The sequence below is a fragment of the Nestor notabilis genome, unplaced genomic scaffold (genome assembly GCF_000696875.1).
Source record: "Nestor notabilis isolate BGI_N333 unplaced genomic scaffold, ASM69687v1 scaffold4479, whole genome shotgun sequence".
NCBI lineage: Eukaryota > Metazoa > Chordata > Aves > Psittaciformes > Psittacidae > Nestor > Nestor notabilis.
The window spans coordinates 15,275-35,394 of NW_009944924.1; the positions used below are offsets into that span (position 1 = coordinate 15,275).

At 40.9% G+C, this 20,120-nt stretch overlaps 1 protein-coding gene across 2 annotated transcripts in view; it reads left to right on the forward strand.

The window, feature by feature from the left end:
- The window catches only part of SEC14L1 (SEC14-like 1 (S. cerevisiae)), a 39,635-nt gene that overhangs the window by 14,173 nt on the left and 5,342 nt on the right, over positions 1-20,120 (forward strand). Inside the window, exons 2-10 of one of the 2 annotated variants that reach the window (XM_010022643.1) lie at positions 9,619-9,768; positions 9,859-9,990; positions 11,823-11,951; positions 12,211-12,445; positions 13,155-13,264; positions 14,028-14,217; positions 17,134-17,222; positions 18,187-18,257; positions 19,853-20,024. In XM_010022643.1, coding sequence (XP_010020945.1) covers positions 9,619-9,768; positions 9,859-9,990; positions 11,823-11,951; positions 12,211-12,445; positions 13,155-13,264; positions 14,028-14,217; positions 17,134-17,222; positions 18,187-18,257; positions 19,853-20,024 — 1,278 coding nt within the window. Of the gene's footprint in view, positions 1-9,618; positions 9,769-9,858; positions 9,991-11,822; positions 11,952-12,210; positions 12,446-13,136; positions 13,265-14,027; positions 14,218-17,133; positions 17,223-18,186; positions 18,258-19,852; positions 20,025-20,120 lie in introns of both variants that reach the window. The other variant, XM_010022644.1, reaches the window with a different exon arrangement.

Sequence of the window (20,120 nt, forward strand, 5' to 3'; positions counted from 1 at the left end):
AAGCAAAACAAAAATTGTATCCAGTTTATTCTGGTCTCAGCTAGACTAACTTATTTCATAGAATCACAGGATCATAGAATAGTTAGGGTTGGAAAGGACCTTAAGATCATCTAGTTCCAACCCCCCTGCCATGAGCAGGGACACCACACACTAAACTATGTCGCCCAAGGCTCTGTCCAGCCTGGCCTTGAACACCACCAGGGTTGGAGCATTCACAACTTCCTTGGATAACCTATTCCAGTGCCTCACCACCCTCACTGTGAAGAACTTCTTCCTTATATCTAATCTGAACTTCCCCTCTTTAAGTTTAAAGCCATTACTCCTTGTCCTACCACTACAGTCCCTAATGAAGAGTCCCTCCCCAGCATCCTTGTAGGCCCTCTTCAGATATTGGAAGGCTGCTCTGAGGTCTCCACGCAGTCTTCTCTTCTCCAGGCTGAACAGCCCCAACTTTCTCAGCCTGTCTCCATACAGGAGGTGCTCCAGCCCCTGATCCTCCCTGTGGCCTCCTCTGGACTTGCTCCAGCAGCTCCATGCCCCTCTTATGTTGAGGACACCAGCCCTGCACATAATCCTTCAAGTGAGGTCTCACAAGAGCAGAGTAGAGGGGCAGGATCACCTCCTTTGACCTGCTGGTCACGCTTCTTTTGATACAGCCCAGGATGTGATTCGTTTCTGGGCTGCAAGCACACACTGCCTGTTCATGTCAAGCTTCTCATCAACCAACACCCCCAAGTCCTTCTCCACAGGGCTGCTCTGAATCTCTATTTGAGCTAAAGCACAAGAATAGTGAGGCTGGGGGACCTTGAAGATGCTCCAAGTGCTGGAGCACCTCTGCTATGGAAATGAGCAGAGAGAGCTGGACTTGTTCAGCCTGGAGAAGGCTTTGGGGAGACCTTAGAGCAGCTTTCAGTGCCTAAAGGGGCCTACAAAAAACCTGGAGAGAAGCTTTGGACAAGGGCCTCTAGGGACAAGACAAGGGGAATGGCTTTAACCTGCCAAAGGGGTGACTGGGATGCACTCTTAGGCAGAAGTTCTTCCCTGTGAGGGTGCTGAGGCGCTGGCACAGGGTGCCCAGAGAAGCTGTGGCTCCCCCATCCCTGGCAGTGTTCAAGGCCAGGTTGGACACAGGGGCTTGGAGCAACCTGCTTTAGTGGAAGGTGTCCCTGCCCATGGCAGGGGTTGGAACGGGATGAGCTTGAAGGTCCCTTCTAACCCAGACTAGCCTGGGATTCTATGAATAGCTTCTGTGCAATTTTCTGATTCCATTGAGATTTTTATTTTACCGAATCAAAGCTCTTCATACAAGGTTACGAAGTAGTTGTTGAATTAAGCTTGGTCTTCGTACCGGGTTGTTCTGTAATGGTTGTGGGCAATATCCTCGTGGCTTTCAGACACTTTCTATTTGAGGAATTTGCTGAATGGATGTGAAGGTCAGATACTTTCTCACTGTGTTTCTAGGATTTGAGCAGCAAATTCCTGTGTCTGCTTGGCATGTGGTAGGCCTATTGACCTATTTGGTAGAACAAATATTCTGTGTTTATTATGTGATGACATCCACAAGATTACTTCAGCAGGTTTTCATTAGCTCTGTTCATACCACAGAGAAGTAAGTTATATTTGAAAAGTGCAAGAAACACAACTAGATATATACTTCAAAGTACTACAAGCTTCTAATACAGCTAAACATAAAATTGGATGGAACAGTGGTGTTCTCTTCTTCATACAAAGTACTGAAGCCTAAGGCTTTATGTAGTTAAGCTAAGGGGTGAATTTAAATGTGTTGGAATAAAAATCTCTCCTTCTCATTATCATTTCTGTCTCTGTTTGCAAGGTGCATGTGGGTCATTCGCAGCAGTGTAGGGTCTGAAATCCTTTTCAATGAAACCTGATTAAATCAAGAGGACCCTCTCAAACAAGTATGAGTATCAAAAGAAGACAAGGAGGAGTAAGGGCTATGCTCTTCTGTACACCTAATAAAACCTTCTATTCAGAGCTCTTGAGTGACAGAGGAGCTGTCAGTGCAAGAATTTAATGGCTTTGGTGAATGCCAAGGAAAAAGTGTTTTCTTGTCCACCTCTGCTTTTTTGTTTCATTTCCCGTAAGTCCTGGTTTCCTAGAGAATTTCTCAGAAATTTTCATTTCCATTCTACAAAAGGAGAGGTGAGCTGGGAAAGCTTCATTTGCTGCCTCAAGTAGCTTTCAAATGCTTTGCTAGAGACAAGGCTACTGTGAATAGCAACTCATCACAGCACTTCTTACAAGATGAATTGAAGCCCTGGTAATGTTAATGATGTGGCTTCTGTAGAGAACTTTAGGGTCTGTAGGTTGTATGAGCTGTGTAGAACATAGGCTGGTTACCATCCATGGGTGTTTGAAGCACTTTGAGACTTGTGCAGGATCCAGTGATGTTCACATGGTCGTGACTGTTTCACATTAGTCTCTGTTGAATCTTGATCATCTGAGTATGATACATAGACCTGGGCTGTAAATTTGAGCACAGCTTCAGTGCAATATCATAAATACAGCATTGTAAGAATCTGAGTATCAGGCTGCAGTAAGTTCTTGAGCCACTGACTCAGATACTCTACCTAAAACCTTTGCTCACCACACTGGTGAACATCTGAGATTGTTTTTCAAGCTTGCTTTTCTCACTGTTTGAGAAATCAATTTGCCTTCAATTAAAATTTATGACCAGAATTTGTGCAGGGCAAATTCTTGTTAGTACTTGTCTTGTAATTACTGTAATAATGTGTATTTGTGTGGTCTATACTGAAAAAAACCCCACCAGAAGATGAGAGCTTCAAAACCAAAGCAGCCATTGTAGTTCAAGGATTTTATGCGTAATTATATAAAACTTTAACAGCCCCCTTTATGGGGGGATGGAGACTAAATCCATCCTTATGAAACTTTAAAGCTGGGATGTATTCCTGCAAAGTAGAAGCAGTTGGGCCATTTTAGGCAATTGCTTGGGAATGCTTTGCTTTGGCGAGCTGTGTGTGAACAGTGCAGGCATTGCTCCTTCCCAGTGCTTCCACTCTTCATACACTGGTGATGGTTTCATCAGGGAGGCCTGGGTCAGTAGCACTTTACGCTGTGTAGTTAACAAGAACCTTTTAGCCTCTAAAATGCAGCAGAATGTCTTACTGATACTGACTTGTCCTATTGATCTTTGTGTGTAACTTACAGAAGGCGTATTTATTTTATCTTGGGTATGCTTAATAGCCATTAATACCCATGAGGCCAGACTTCATCTTGTATCCAGGAAGAGAGGGTGAAGAAAGTATAACCCGTTCCTGAGTGACTTGTGCCACAAAAGGGTAAAATGCTTTTGGGCTCTACTAGAAGGAGGATGAAAGAGGGACATAGTAAAATAGGATCAAAGTGCAGTTGGCAGTGCAGTAAAGTGTGATGGGGAGAAAGAAGAGTAGTTGTGCAGTCATTTGCTTGTAGTTTAAGGTAAGGGGCTACTCACGTTTGCCAGGTGAATGACAGTTCTCATTGTAGGAGATTCATTGGAATACATTCCACCACAGGATGCAGCTGTCCTGCAGAGCCGTCTGTATGGCTGTCACATCCCATATTCTGCCAGGTCTCTGCTATTCATACCCTTCTCGAGTACAGCTCACTTGTTACAGGCTGGGTTTTCCTTTTGAGTGAAATTCTGTTCTTCAGAGAGTGGAAGAGTTTTTCCTGTTCCAAAATTTAATGTATTAAAATACAAGTATATTCAAATATGTGGCACTGAGATTTAGTTTCTTAACAAAATGAGATGAAACCCAGAGCCTTCCTAGGTGCTTGATGCCTGCTTAATTTGTCTTAATTCTTAAAAGCTTTGAAGTAGCTCTTGTTCAGGTGAAGGAATATAATTTTAAATTCAGACAAAGGGCTTCCACAAGTTATTTCCTCATGTACCTTCTCATTACCTAGATCCGGTTCAGTGATAAGTTGTTATGCAAACATCGTGTTGTTGCTCAGATAGCAGCTTAACCATTGGTGAATCTTGCTGGAAAAGCTTTGGAAGAGCATACGGTGTTCCAGTTCTAATTTGAACCTTTTAAACAATGTTTTAAAGTAGAAATTGTAATGTAAGGCTTAAACTCTTGTTTTCTCCCCCTTTGAAAATAAGTCATAGTGTTCTCTACACAGTTAAGAAAAATAGTAGGGGAAAGTCTCTTGCATCTGATATCCACTTTTACAAATACCAGTTGTGAAGTGAGGTATCATCCCAGTTTTTCGAAAATCTAGCTAGTCATATCTTGATGGCATAGACTGGGCCAGAATTTACAGACAAGTCAAAAATAAGGTTGGTTAAACTACTTCGTATTTGTCAAGGACCAGAAATGTGCATATAGAAAATGTTTGAGTTTCAGGTGATACACAGCCCTTCATTTATGGGTCTGAACCTGCCTCTTTCATGCTGGGTGGGTTGTGTGTAACTCAAACCTTCTTGGTCCTCTCCAGAGAGAGAATTCTGAGTCACTGCCAAACAGCCTTTGTTTTCCAGCAATAAGAAAATAACTTCTCTTTGTAAATGAAAACATTTAATGAAGTGATGAAAACATAGTGGAGGAAGACCCCAGTTAAGCTCACTCTGACGGAGGGCTGCTGTGCAGAGCCATACTGACCAGAAAGGTTAACTGCCAAAGAACAAAGTTTAACGATGCTGCTAGCATGGCAGCAGGGGTCTGGCTTGTAGCAGTGAAGGTGTCATTTTAGAGGACAGTTTGTCCTTCCAGAACTGGCTTCACAGAGATGATCCTTTCCAAAAAGCTCACTACCTGTTTATTGAAGATGGCTTTTTTTTTCTTTCCCAAAGTGCAGTTTGTATTTCCCCTTCCTGGTACCTGGGAGTGCTACCTTGCCAAAAATCTATTTCTAGAGCTTTTTGAGATATATCCGCTCTAACCATCTGCTTTCTTCCACCCACACCCCTCCGGGCTAATACCAACACATGTACTAGCATCCATGAAATACACTGACACTGAGGTACACACTTCTTGTGTAAGTATAATGATTTTTAAACATATGTATGTATGAAGTAAAGAGCTGTGAACAGCAGTATATGGGGGATGCGAAGGTATTTGCTGCTCTGTGAAATATAATCCAAAATTGCTCTTTTCCAAATGCAGCTGCCAAGAATTTGAAACCTCTGGCTTGGCCTCCCATGAGTTTTTCCTATAGATTCACAGTGCTCTAATGCAGGGGAGGAAGAAGATATGGTGATAAGTAGGAATGATCAAGATGCTGGAGTGCAGCCTGTCAAGCCAGGGCAGCATCCTGGTCTAGTGACCATCTTTGTTTCTTCTATGTTTAGGAATACTTCAGAAACTCCATGCACTCAAAGTGGATAGGAAAGGATGGTGAATGTTGCTATGCACTTACAGATGAGTACTCGGACACGGTCAGGTATTGCAGGCAGACGTTAAAGGCTTTACATGGCACACACAAAGTGCAGCAGACTAGATTTGGTTGCCAGGATGAATCTCTTCATATGCGCTTTTGAGGTGCCTGTGGAGAACGTTGTGCTGCTCTTAGAAGATTGCTGTCCCAGGAACCTTGAACATCAAAAAGAAAATATCTTAACTGCTTGTTTCATGCCATTAAGCTGTTAAGAAAGCACTTAATGTGCTTCATTTTCTAGATGGTGATTGAAATTCCTACTTATTTCACCAGGTTAGAAGTTCCGTTTGGAGGAATAACAGCACAGTGTAAGATTGCTTGCAAGTTCTGTCACATCTTTTTTCTTCTTTGAAGTATAGAAGTTAGGTTTGAGTCATCTAACTGAAATACTGAACTCCTTATCCTTTTAGGCAGGAGACTGGGAATATATTATTCCAGCGAGAGAAGCTGAGTAACTTACTTGCATAAATGACTGACTTTCCCCACCGAGGGCTGAGCACATGCCTGTTATTAAGATATTTTATTAGTCCTAGGCATAGGTTGAGAAGCAAAAAGCCAGAACAGTCTCCTTGGTCCTCCTGAAAATTGTGTTGGGGTCATACCTAAATGCTGTTCTAAGGTGGTATTTTGGAAGGACCCAATTATTGCTGCTATTAGAATCCCAAAATCTAAGGGCAATGTCAGCAAGTATAATTCTCTTGGGTATGATGACTGCAATGGATTTAAAATAGCCTTACTTTTGAATTGCTTTCATGTCTTTAAACACAGCTGCAATACCAGCAAAGATAAAAGTCAAATAAATCCTGTTATTTTGACTCTACTCTGAACATGAGTTGCTAAGGGAAGCAGTTAGGAAAAAAGCTTTAATACAGGGCTATTTTGGTTGAAATTATGCTTGTCAGTGTTCTCAGTGTTAGCACACATGAAGAAAGTGAAGGGTTTATATAATGAGCCCATTAAATTTGAAGTTCAAGCTGCTTCACCAGACTGTGTTTTTCGTGGTGCACAATGCCAGCTTCTCATATACCAGAGTACACAAATGTCCCAGAGGCTGGTGGAAAATTGTAGAAGTACATTATTAGAGATCAACAGAATTGCAGGCTTAAAATCCCTATTTTGAAAGGTCTGTACCATTACAGGATCATTAGGGTTTTCATGTCAAGCCCTGCATGGAGAGGTTTTGAGGATGAGCATGCCTGTGTTTTTTATGTGTTGCATATCAATCTCCACACACTGTATGGAGATTTTACCAGAAGAAGATGGCAAAATTAAGTAACGTCCTTGCAGCATCATCCTTGGATATATTTACTGCTACAGCAGCAGTGCTGCACTCTTGCATTGAATCCATCAATATTATTGCAGCTGCTTTGCTCTTGAGAACTGTCTTTTATATCTATACAGTAAAATTGAAATCCTGAGACAAAGGTGTAATATCTAATGATTTTTATTTGTAGAGACCTATCATAGAGGAAAATGCGTAGTGTTTTACAAAGTACTCTGCTGTATCAGACTGCTAAAGGAATACTGGATAATGCAGCTTTCCTGTCTGCAAAGCTGGACTTGAAACAAAATTTCTGGTCCAAAATACCTCAATAATGCAGCAAAATCCACTCAATTCTATTATTAGCAAAGAAAAAGCAGCATTTGATCTTTCTTTAATCTTCTCATGCTCTTTAATAGCTCCAGTCTTGGCGATGCACATGCTGCTTCGATGCATGTGTCTGTAACTGTGTCAAACCACAAATGACAGGTTTTCTGCCTGGGCTGTGCTGGTCTATGGTGAGGTGAGACCTTTCAGTGTCCTATAGTCTCACAATGCCTCCTCTGCAGTGTGAGAGAACCAGTTGCCACATGTGGAAGAGACAGCTATGTTTAAATGGGACTGAATATTTTTATGTGGCTGCAGTTTACTATGATCACTTTTTCTTCAAACAAGGCGGTGCTGCGAAATGATGCATTACAAGAACATTTTGGCAACAGTACATGAAGAAATAAACCCAGCCTAATTTAAGACCCCAACAAAATTGACTCTGAACAGTTTTCAATCCTCTGTGTGTATGTTCTTTAGGGAGAAAGAATCCTGTGTTACTGTTAATCTCTGAAAACGTAAACTGTTTTGTTGTTGTAAGTGTGTGGAGCTTGCCAATTTTTGGCAGATAATTATTTTGTTCTCTTCCAAATCTGACCACATTCCATTCAGTCTTCCCATTCAGAACAACACATTCTTCTTAGACATTTTTTTTTCTCACAGTTCAGTGAACACTTATGAGCTGGTAATGTATTTTGCAGGTGTTCACAGGGCAAATGGGAAGCATTTTGAGAACTGAGAGATGCATCAGTATGTACAGTGAAGGAGATTTGCAAAGGTTTGCATTGAGGAGGCTACTCAGATGGGGAAGATGAATTGTGATCCAAAAGTAAAAAGACTTTGAAAACAGTGAGAGAAATTTTATCTACTTTGCCTTCTGTCTTGTCTATAAAATAATTGAGGTAACACAAAGTCCTCAAATAGAACAGAATTATCCCGTGAAGCAGTCTTAAACCAGAAGTACCTCTCAATTCTGCTTCTGGAAATCTTTTCTTTCTGACTTAGTACTTAGCTACAGTCAATACAGTTAAAAGAAGGATTAAATTTAGAAAGAATGCTGACACTTAGGGAGAGGGCCGAGCTATTCTTAACTGTAGAATGTCCAGCCTGTTGTCCAGAAAAAGAGCCTCATCAAAGGAGTAAGAAACTTCTTCTACCATATTAATAGGACCTATCCTCCCTCTCTCTTGGAGCTGTGGAAGGCTATTCCCCAGTGCTTGCTATTGTGTTCCGACACTAACATTCTGTCACTTCTATTGTGCACACACATCTCTGACCCGAGGAATTATTTCTGTTCTTAATTTAACCAAAACCAGCTGTGCACAGATAAAAAGCCTGACAAAAGGAGCATGTGTGCTCACTCGCTCATGGGTTGTCCTTCTAGTATGGTACAGAGGAGCTTTATGAACACAGGATGATCAAGCTGCAAAAATGGGTTACAGATGTGTATGAGAGGGGGGAAAAAGCTGGCTCTGTTTGAGTACTTTGCACCATTGTCCCCATAATAACACTGCATTCCAATTCTGTTTTATACTGTTAACAAAGTATTTTAATTCTTATAAGACAGAATCAAGAGATCTTTTCTAGTGCCACCAGTGCATGCTTTCTGCAGCTGCTGCTTGTTTTCTTCCACACCCTCTCCCTGTTGGTGCTGTTCCTGTGCTGCAACCCAGCTGTACTCAGAGCAGTTAAAATCATCTAAAAGGCCAGAGTGGATATTTTAGCTCTTTTAAAGGATTGTTTCATGTTCTGCTTGCAGATTTATGTTACTGATGTTTTTTTCTACACTGGGACACCTTGAAAATCCTACCTTTTCTCCAAAGCCAGCTAAGTTCTGATAATAGCAAAAATGAAAGAGTTCAGAATGTGGGAAGAAGGCTAAAGAGTTAGTTCCTTTACTGCTACCCCATGGGGAAAAACAGCCAAAGAAGTGGAAGTACACTAGTGTTTCTGATTTAATGCCATCTTCTCTTGTATTTAAGAGATTAATTTAAGTTACATGATTGTATTCTTTAACCAGTATCAAAGCTATTATTGCAAAGAGTTTAAGTATGAAATGGCCTCATTGTATTGGAAAGACTGTTGTGGGACAGGATTGCAAGCTTAGTGAAGTGTGTAGTGAAATCATTATGAATACTCTGTGCACAGGGAGCTTGAGAGCTTCGTTAGCTTAAGAAATAGGTTTGAAAATGTTCTTATTAGACCTTTGGGAGCTGTATGGAAAATTCTCCAGACAGCCTGGTGAAACACTGATAATTAGCATGGGTTTTAATCCAACACGGAATTGTTTTGTCTTGTGGTATTCCAAACTAGAGGGTCTTACTGGGAGATTGTCATTGTACATAATGAACAATTTCCTTTTTGGAGGGAGGGGAGAAATGAGGTATTTTGGGTGTTTTAAAAATTGCTTTACCTGGAGAAGGCTGTATGAGGAGCATATTAATAAATGGATTGTTTGGAATGCCACTGTGACTTTATCATGTGGACTCCAAGATGGCTTAGTCCCTTATGCTAAAGGTATGAAGGGCATTGTGCCTCCAAGTGCTGGTGATGTCAGTGAAGGAACCCTCAGCACACCCTCAGGAATTGTGATGATAGTTTGTTTTCTTCTCTTTCCATCTCTCTAGGCGTATGAAAGGAGGTTTCCTACATGTCCTCTGATCCCTATGTTTGTAGCCAGTGACACTGTAAATGAATACAAGAGTGAGGATGAAGCTATCCATGTGATTGAACGGCGCTGTAAGCTGGATATAGATGCACCACGGCTATTGAAAAAGGTGATTAAGTCTGAAGCGCCCATTTTATACTTTTGGGTCTCTTTTCACATGGATTTTGTATCTCAATGGAATCTATGTCATCCTCCCTAGATTGCAGGAGTGGATTATGTCTACTTCGTCCAGAAGAATTCTTTGAACAGACAAGAAAGGACTTTACATATAGAAGCCTACAATGAAACCTTCTCTAACAGAGTCATCATTAATGAGCACTGCTCTTACACAGTGAGTAACAGGCTCTTGGTGCTGCTACAGATGGAGCTGAGGCAGTGTTTAGATTTCAGAACAACGGAAATTTGGTTGTTCTTGGATTTTGCCTTGCAAGAAAAAATAACCAACACACCATCAGGAGTGAGAATTGTTGCTAGTGTTAAATGTAACACACTCGTTTGAAGAACTGAAGCAAGTTTGGCACCCTCTTGCTTGAGCGTCTTCTCAGAGAGCAGAACGCAACATAATTTGCTGTGTTTGACAGCTCTGTTCAGACAAATCTGAGGTTTGTAATAGCAGTGTGGGGCTGATGATACCCTGACAGAACTGTTAAAGGAAAGTTCAGTGTCACTCACTGTCTGCTCAGCTCAAATGTTCATTGAGTCAGCTTTGTTTTAACCTCATTTTTTCCATCATTCTTAGTCTTCAGTACAAAGGTTTTCTGATAGAGGAGTCTGGTGGCATGCTTCCTGCTATGCTGTGGTCCTGTTTGGTTGTTGTTTTGTTTTTTTCCCTGGAATAACTTAGCCAGTACTCATAGGTTCATACAGCACACACATAGTGGTAAAACTTCAGGTCAATGTTAAAGGTCAGATCAAAGCTAGCAAATGTAACTGATTTACTTGGATTGAAGCATTCTTTCTGTGTGCAGGTGGTAACATTTTCTGCTGTGCTGAGAACAATGATTAAAAAGCCAGTGGGTGTCAAACCCACTTGACACTATCATCTGATAATTTTTTAATTATTATTTCTGCAATTATTTCCAAGGCGCATTTAAAACTACTTTTCTACCTGCATTTTTTCTGTGAAAGCTCTGTTTAAACAGGGGAAATCTGTATAGAAAAGTGCATGTGGCAAATACATACATCTCACTACACATCTCCTTGCCCTTGCTCTATTTGATCAGTAAATTAGTAGGTAAACACAAAACCAGAATTTTAGTTCAAGAATAAATTGGTTTAAAAATTATTAAAGTCATTTTATAATTGAGTTTGTGAAAGAACAGGAAGTTTCTTAAACAGTTACTATGATTCGTACTTATTTAGGCTGTACAAGCTATTCTTGTACCCCACATTGTCTAATGCAGAAGAAGCAAATGAAGGGAAATGTTTTCTTTTCTGTAATTGTCCTGTTATAAAGTGTTGATCCTGTTCCCAGTCAATTCTAGCATGTTTTGAAGGTGAGGGGAGCTTTAAGGCGTCAGGACAGTTGCATGCTCAGGAATCCAGCCTTCCATGATGTTTGTGTAACTACAAATTCAGAGCCCAGCCTGGAAATTCCTTAGACGAGTCTTTTTTTTAGAGGGTTTAGAAAACAGTTTTCCATCAGAGTATCATCATCAATCATAGAATCATCCAGGTTGGAAAAGATCTTTAAGATTGAGCCCAACTGGAAGTAGTAACATCTTTCAGTAGCCTTATTGTAGGAGTAAAATAGTTTTCAGTCTACTAAATACAAAGGTACTTTGCAGATCAAAAAGGGAACAAGCTAGTGCAGTGTGTCTGTTGCTACAGTGCTTGGAAATGCTGACACTACTTGCTGCAGTCCTCAAGCTATCTGGCCTTGGTCATCAGTCCAACCTTCAGCAGCAGCAATCTCACTGTTCCACGTATATGCTACAGTCACAGCCTGTGTGTAGAAATTACACAGTGTTAGTTGTATAAATGTGCTAGTCCTTTGGCTCTTGGCTAACGCACTGGTATTTCTCCACCCTTCCCTTTCTTCTTAAGAAAAAATTGTGCTATGCTAGCCATGGGTAGGACAAAACCCAGTCATTTCAAATATTGGGAGGGAGGAAAAATACAAAGTGGGCAATTAAAGCTGTATGACTTCCTTTTACCTAATAGGTTCATCCTGACAATGAAGACTGGACCTGTTTTGAGCAGTCAGCAAGTCTGGATATAAAATCTTTCTTTGGTTTTGAAAGCACAGTGGAAAAGATTGCCATGAAGCAATACACCAGCAATATTAAAAAGGTGAGCTTGCAGTCATGAAGGAGATGCCTGGCTCCCAGTTACCAAAAGATAACGTAGGTGCTGCTGAGTAACAGGTTGCTCTGCTCAGCTCATCAAGCTGGGCTGTTTATTTAACTTGGGGTAGCATGTGTGTATAGGTCTGTATTTTCAAGTCAAATAATACTGAAGAGGCCTGGCCACTACATAGATTTTTCAGCCCAAGCTGTTCTGTGTCTAAATGGGTGTTTTTAGTAGCTGAAGTATGTTTTTCTTTTTGAAGGGAAAAGAAATAATAGAATACTACCTGAAGCAGCTGGAGGAAGAAGGAATAACTTTTGTTCCTCGTTGGACTCCTCCTGTTGCATGTAAATTGGAGAGCAGTACATCTCACCCAAGACGACCAGTTTCACCTGCTATTAATATACCAGACTCTGCCACAAAGGAGAGCTTAAACAATAAGGAGATCCTCAACACCTCAAGCAGCCCTTCGGAGCCCACAGCAGGAACACCTGATGGTATGGTGGTCTGACTTGTTTCGGCGGGATTCTTTGTACTCTAGAGGCTCTCCACACTGAACTGCTTCTGATGGGCAGCTGAAAATCTTCACAGTGGCTCTTTGGTAACATACAATGTTAAATGCAGGTTACCAAAGCAGTAACATGTGGAATAGCTTGGACAGCTGTTACAGGCTGATCCTTTTAGTAAAGGAAGATCACGTATGAGTGGAAAAACTCTTCACTTTGCTGTTCATGAAGCTGCAAATGAACGGCCTGCTGCTTGCCTTGAAATTCAGGATAGGCATTACAATAGCAATAATGGGGAGGAAAGGGCTGAAGGTTTCCTGGACAGTCTTCTGTTGTGTCTTCTTAATATGGGAATTTTGGAAAATTCTTGCACTGGGAGATTCAGATCCAACATTCTCTAAGGATTTCCGGAAGAAGCAAGCCCTATGGTGCTGTGGATTGACAAATATGAATATACTGGCAAAATGCTTTTATAACTGTCTGGTTTTACTCCTTACTTAGTTGCAGGAGAATTAATCTGGGTTAACCATTAGATGACTGTATAAGTTGCTTTGCTTATCTTTTGATTCAAAGAAACTTCATTCAATTCTGGCTGCACAGAACAGCCACTTCTCTGCTTCAGATAACAATAATAAGGTCACTTACTAGTTTGGCTTGGTCAGTTCAGGACCACTCTAATCACATGTACATCTCCTTTTAGACAAGCTAGACGCAGACTATATCAAGAGGTATCTGGGTGACTTGACCCCAATGCAGGAAAGCTGCCTCATTCGGTTGAGGCAGTGGCTCCAGGAAACACATAAAGGCAAAGTAAGTTACTCGTGATGTCTTGTGGCTCTGTCTTAGAATGTGTGATACACAAGGTGGACATGGTGAAACATCATACCCACACCTCCTGTCACTAACCATTCCTATTAAATGGCACTCCATGACCAAAACCTGGTACAGCGGCAACGGAAGTTCCTTGTGACTGTCCAGCTGATGTTGCCAGTTGAGGTGCTTAAATGTTTAGTGTGACTGCCTCAGAATGTCAGCAAACCAGCACAGCGAGGATAACATCAGTTTTATAACTCTGCCTGCTTCTACAGTAACCATATTTTGCATTTGTTTGTTTTGGCCAGACATTGTATTCTCAAATTGGTGTCCCAAAGTGCAGTACGTAAAAGGAAGCAATGTGGCCAGTTACATCACTGATAGCAAGGCTGGGGATTTTCCAGAGGCTTGTGATTGGCATGTATGGCTCAGCTTCGTTTTACTTAACAGCGAAATACAGCCTGTCTTTTGTTGCTAGGTTCGTTTAAATTGACTGACTTAGTATGGTCATACAGATGTAAATGATTACATTGGAGTTCATGGCATTTTTATATCCCTTATATGGGGGTAGCTGCAGTACCTGGCAGGGCTCATGTTTTTGCTTCAAAGACTGATTTGCTTGAGTAATTTTCAGTGTTACATACCATTCCCTTGCACTGGTGCAGGGCTGCATGTTTTTCAGTGTCTATAGGTTGGTGTTTTTTTGTTCTTGTTTCAAACTTTGAATACAAAATTGGGATTAGTTTGGTTTTTTTAATAGATCCCAAAGGATGAGCACATTTTAAGATTCCTGCGTGCCCGGGACTTCAACATTGATAAAGCAAGAGAGATCCTTTGCCAGTCGCTGACGTGGCGTAAGCAGCATCAGGTAGACTACATTCTAGATACCTGGAACCCTCCTCAAGTACTCCAGGATTACTATGCAGGAGGCTGGCATCACCATGACAAAGGTATGCTACATGAGGCGAATATTGAACAGCCTTTTTATGTTCTGAATTAAAGGTGATAGTTGTCCCGCTGTTAACTAGAGGTGGCTGGAAAGATGGTTAGAACTTCTCAGTTATGTACTAGCTTCATTGAAATTGATGTTGCCAGCTCCTTAGTTGGTGGAGGTAGACTCCTAGGTCCTGATCTTTCTGACTAATGCTGATGTATTTAACTCTCTAAAGAGCCCTGCTTTGCCAGCAGCTTAAGAAAAATTGTTAATTACACTTCTGTAGTGCTCGGGGATGCTTAGAAGTGCGTTATGCAAATGCTGAGTATTCTCTTTCAGTGATTAAAATATGTTTGTAAATAAGTATATCTTTCTAATCAATTTATTTCTGATGTTGTATAAGTCTGCTGATGGCATAAATGAATACTTATTTGGCATTACAGTCAGCTTAATGATGAAAAGTGGCATGTTACAAAAACATCAAATAGAGCAGGTTTATTTAAGAAAGGAAGAAGCTTTGGCTGAACTCCCTTTGTATGGTGAACCACAGCCAGACCTTTAAACATGGATGACTATGCATGACATGCTCCCCTATCCCTCGGCTTGCTTTATCATGCACTGTTCTTGTTGCTAATACAAACACAGAGTTGGAATTTGTTGCTTGAAGCAAGCTGGGCTCTTCAGATAAGGAAATGATCTCTTACTGTGAGCTATCTGTGTTCTGATTTAGTCTTTTCCTCACTCAGCACCATTGTTTCTGCTGCCTCTTCCTGTTAGAAGTGTATGAAGCAGGAGAGGATGCTGTCAGCAGTAGTGGCCAGGAGCTCGAATGGCTCTCCCCTCCTGCTTTGGGTTTGACAGACCTCAGATGGGGAAAATGGGAATATGCTTGTAAAGACTGTAAGGGGAAAAGATCTGTGAACAAGTTTTCCCTTTCTGTCAGTTCCTTGTCCTTACTTTACAAAGACCTCTGCCAATAGCACATAACTGGGTCCTGCCAGGGAATAGGTAGAAAGGTACAGAATGCATCAAAGTGTTGTTTAATGTTATTCTGAGAAGTTCTTCAGCCTTGTGGTGAGCTTCATGCCCCCTCTCTTCCCTTCCAGTTCCTTTAATCTTTTCTGCGGCATGCCTACAAGTAGAGCATGAGTTTGTCAATAATGGAAAGAGAATTCAAAACTGAGCAATTCTATGTAATTTAAATTAAAAAAAAAAATGGTGTTTGTTTTTTTTTTTTTAAACCACCTTCTCTAGTTATGTTCCTCTCCTCCTGCATGTGCTAAATGTGCCAAACTTCAGCTAGCTGAATTCTCTATAGATTTTAGTGCTAAAGCAATGGCAGGAGTAATTATGAAGCATGTTGTCTAGAATGAGCTAATAGTACAAAAGAATAAAAGTTATTATTTTAGCTTGCAATTAGCACAGTTTTCTGTGCATCTGAGTGGTTTTTATTTTGACAGGAATGCTTCAATCAAATGGTGTTTAAATCACAAAGCTGTAATGGAATATAAAATACACAGCACTGTCAGCTGAGACTTTCCTTCATGTGTCGTTTGGGTGGACCAGGGTTAGTAAGCACTTAGCTTAGTTTTGGATGCTGAGAGGGAGGGAGTTCTGCTATAAAGCTTAATAGCACTGTTTGTTTAGTGTTTCAAAAGCTAAACAGCACATTCCAAGATAAGCATGTGCTGATGTTAAAATAACATTTTCTTTTAGACTACCTGATAAAATACAAAATACCCTGAACTTTCATGGAGGGGGTGTCTTTGCTAAAGAAATAACTTGACTGGACTCTGCAGTTTAGGTTATTTGGGGGTTTTTATATCTTGACAGTTTCTTTCCTTGTGTCCCAGAGGACTTAATGATAATTTGATACTCCTCCTTGCATTTATTGAAGGGAAGTGAAGCTGAACAGACGACAGGACTTCAGGGAGGTTTTTATATATATAAAACGTGTGTGTGTATATATATATTTATATATAAAAGCTCTTATTTTTTATTATTTTATTTTTGTGTCCTAGCATATTCAGTTCTATAAGTTGGTGATCATTTAGCTAGAATAGATGAAGCAAACCTTACAAAATGCATCACAGCTTTGGGAGGATGGAAGCTGTTTCAGACAATGAGCTCCCATTATGAAGATCCAGGAATGCAAGCTTTGATTCTCAAATTCAGCCAATGCAGTTGTTAAGCTTAATGCCTTAGCATCCTGGAACAGTATTGCGATGCCCCAGTATGCAGCAAAAGTGAAGAGGCAAGGCTTTGAAGGCAGAGGGTCTGTCTGAAGCTGATCTCTGGAACAGAGTCTGTTCTTACCAGGCTTAGCCTGCAGAAGTGAGACTGTTTGCCTGTTCTGCATAATGTGTAATGACATAGCTGAAAAGTGTGACCCCAGCAAATGCCGCAGAAAGCAAGTCCCTTGGTTAACCCTTTATTTTCTTAGCTCCCAGAACTCAGTGCAGCTACTTTTCCAGAAAGGTTGCTGTAAGCTATCCAGAGCAGTATTGCATCGCACATGATGAAAGGCTTGCTGCTTGTTACAACTCTTCACCTATGCTAATGGACTAAAGCTTTTCCTGTATCTTGGCTGTCCTGGAAGCTAATTATAGTCCTGTGTCTTTAACTGTGTAGACCAAGATCTTGTGTATACTGGTGTACTTGCTGAAGTCCTCTGAAAGTGCCTTGCTGATATTGCAGGCTATTTTTGCATCAAGATGTTCATCTGCTGTTCATTTACAGGCAATCTTTTGGTGTAGCTGGACAGGGTAAAATTTGTGTTGTCATCTGCTCCAGGTTCTTCATCCAGCTGGACTACAAAATTTGAATGGATTATGGCTTATTTCCTTTTGGACTTTCAGCAGAAAACTAGCTCACTCAAATTGTCTGTTGCTATAATAAGGGATGTGTTAATGTATTTGTTCCTGTTATTCAGATGGTCGCCCGCTGTATGTGCTGAGATTGGGACAGATGGATACCAAAGGCTTAGTGCGAGCTCTTGGGGAAGAGGCCTTGCTGCGCTACGTAAGTATTTTTGGAGCCAACAAGTTGCTAACAATGTGGTATTTTCATTTAGAAATTTCCTCCTTTGCCAAAACATTCATCACACTGGATATTTTGATGTACTCTCTGGCTGTCTTTGGTTTCGATACATCTGAAAGCTCCTGGTAGCTGATCTTCTGCATTCTTTCCAACTGCAAACTGGTAGCAGAAAGGCATAGTTCTTGGCAGCTCCCTTAGTTATTGGCTAGCATTTTCACAGATTCTTCTGCAGTTGTGCAGTGCTTTAAACTTCAATCCCTGCATTTGAACGGAAGATAAAATGCTATGCTCAGATTTCGTTAAGCCTATGCTCCAAGGCTAAGAATAGCTTATTCTTAAAGAAAAAGTACTTGCCTGTAATTTTGCCTTCTCTAAAGGCCTCACTCAGGCTCTGTTATTGTGGATCTGCTCAGTTTCCAAGCCAAAAGATAGCAGAATTCCAGGTTTCCAGTGATTTTTTTTGTTGTTGTGTTGACTCCCAAGAACAACAGTCATGGCCATAATAACCACTAGAAGATGGGGCTGGATTTTAGATTTTCTCTTCCAGTGGCATTTCCAGGCATATACTATATTTTGTTTGTTTGCCCTACTTCTATTTCAAGACTACTTTCTGCAGCTTAAAATGAGGCTTTAATTTCTGAGTAAATAAGAAATCAATGCTTAAAGGGGCAGAAGTGTATGGAGACTTCTTGCCTGTATCACTCCTGGGGCTCAGTTTTCAGGAGGATCTTGTTTATATTTTACTACATTTCTGGAAAAGTACGTTTATTTTTCAAGAAGATCACACAGTGGGGTAAATGTAGTGATTTCTAGTTCATTGTTTGGGGGGAAAAAAGCTCTTTGAGTTTGTAGTTTTAATTACACTTTGGATATAAACCTTTTCTTTTTACTTTATCCCATCTACTGAGTTTAAGACAGTCTTCTTTAAACATGTGTTCTTGTACAGGTTCTTTCAATAAATGAAGAAGGATTGAGGCGATGTGAGGAGAATACAAAAGTATTTGGCAGACCAATAAGGTAAAATACAACAAGTGGATCTGCTCTTTGGGAATTACCTGGTTTCACAAGGTGTGTGTGGAACATGAGGTGTGATGCTGCTGAGCAAAGGTTGTTAAGTGGAACAAGAGCAGGCTGTGTGCCTCACAGGCAGGTACAAGCACAGTTAGAGTTAACTGAGAGCCTCCCCAGTTACCACTAGAGTGGATCTGCATGGCCAAGCCTGAGGCAAACACACATCTGCTCCAGCAGTCTTGGTGTCATGCTGGTAAGGGTTCTATATGAGGAGTGTTTATGCTCCTGCTCTCTTCTATTGTCGTACATCTTCAAAGCAATGCAGCCTAGCTCCCGTTTCTCTTTTGGGGAGATTTTGCAGACAGACATTGTTACAGGCTGCTGAAAAGTTCAGGCCATGATAATGTCATGGATAACCTTTCCAGTAGTTTCAAGTATTGTTTTCATGTTAGTTGTTCATCCATAGTCTATGCCAAGGCTCATTACACTCAGTTCCTGTTTGCATTCTCCATTTGTTCTATGTGGTTGCTCAACTTTTGATCCAAGGTAAGGTCATGAGGCACCTTGTGGAAACTGGGGTCTAGTTTTCCAAATACTGGCACAACTTCATGTGAAGTTCAGTCAGAAATGTGTTGTTATCCCATCTTCAGGTCATTGAAGTGTTAACTGCGTAGTGGTTTTAAGGGTGTGGAATGAATGGAGGACTGGCCCTCCAAAACAGTGTTTCTTGGATTCTTTTCAATTTCTGACTCCTTCCCTTACCTTGTAAAGGTTCAGGGATGTGTGGTTTGCCTGCTTATCTTGTCCCTGTTAAAGAACTTGCTGTCCTAGCTCTCAGTGGGAGATCAAATCGAAGTGATGGGTTTCATGTGTGGAAGTGTGAAATGGTGCTACCCACTGAATGTCCATTTGTAGAAGTAATCCTAAAGGACTACATACCGAACATGAAAAGTGAAACAAAGGTTTTACTGTTTCATAGAAGCCATAATTTAATGGATTCTAGCTGGTATGGGCACAGAGGTAAATCTTGAATCCATGCCCAGGGCAAGACCTCAACTTGGAAAGTAACTAAAGCTTGTGCTGAAGCTCAGTATTTAGTATAAGAACATATCTCTTCCTATAGAAAAAGCTTCTTTCCCTGAGACCTGACAACAGAATTACCTTTGACATGTAATGGCACTATTACTGTACCATGTTGGTAGGAAATCTGCGCTGTGAATGTGAAATTGCTTCATTGCAGCAGCATGGCCACTTACTTGATTTCCCAGTAAAAGTAATGGTTTAACATTTGGGCTGGCTGTTGACAGTACCTTTTTTGGCTTCACCTGGCGTCTGAAACGTCTGTGGGGTGATATGTGCAATGTGCAAAGTGATCATTGCACAGACTCTGTATCCATGCTTGGCACACTCTTAAGATACTTCTGTTTGGAGGACCTTAAACTCCAGTGTCTACAGGTAGTACAAAACAAGGAAGTAAAATAGAAGGAACCAAAACATGCAGTGGGATTCACACATTTCACTACGTTGGGCGCTTGCATAAGAAAAGAAAATTTTGATGTTATTGAGGTTTTTCTTTTCACTTTTGTCTTTCTCAAATTCAGCTCTTGGACCTGTCTAGTAGATCTGGAAGGTTTGAACATGCGGCATTTATGGAGACCTGGTGTCAAAGCCTTGCTAAGAATCATTGAGGTGGTTGAAGCTAATTACCCCGAGACCTTGGGTCGTCTTCTTATCCTAAGAGCACCTCGAGTATTCCCAGTTCTTTGGACACTGGTATGTTTGTAATTCAGGGTATTCCTCAGCTCTCTCAGTACATTGCTACACACTTGTTTGTAAGAGCACTTTAGAGATCAGGCTTTATAAGCAGGA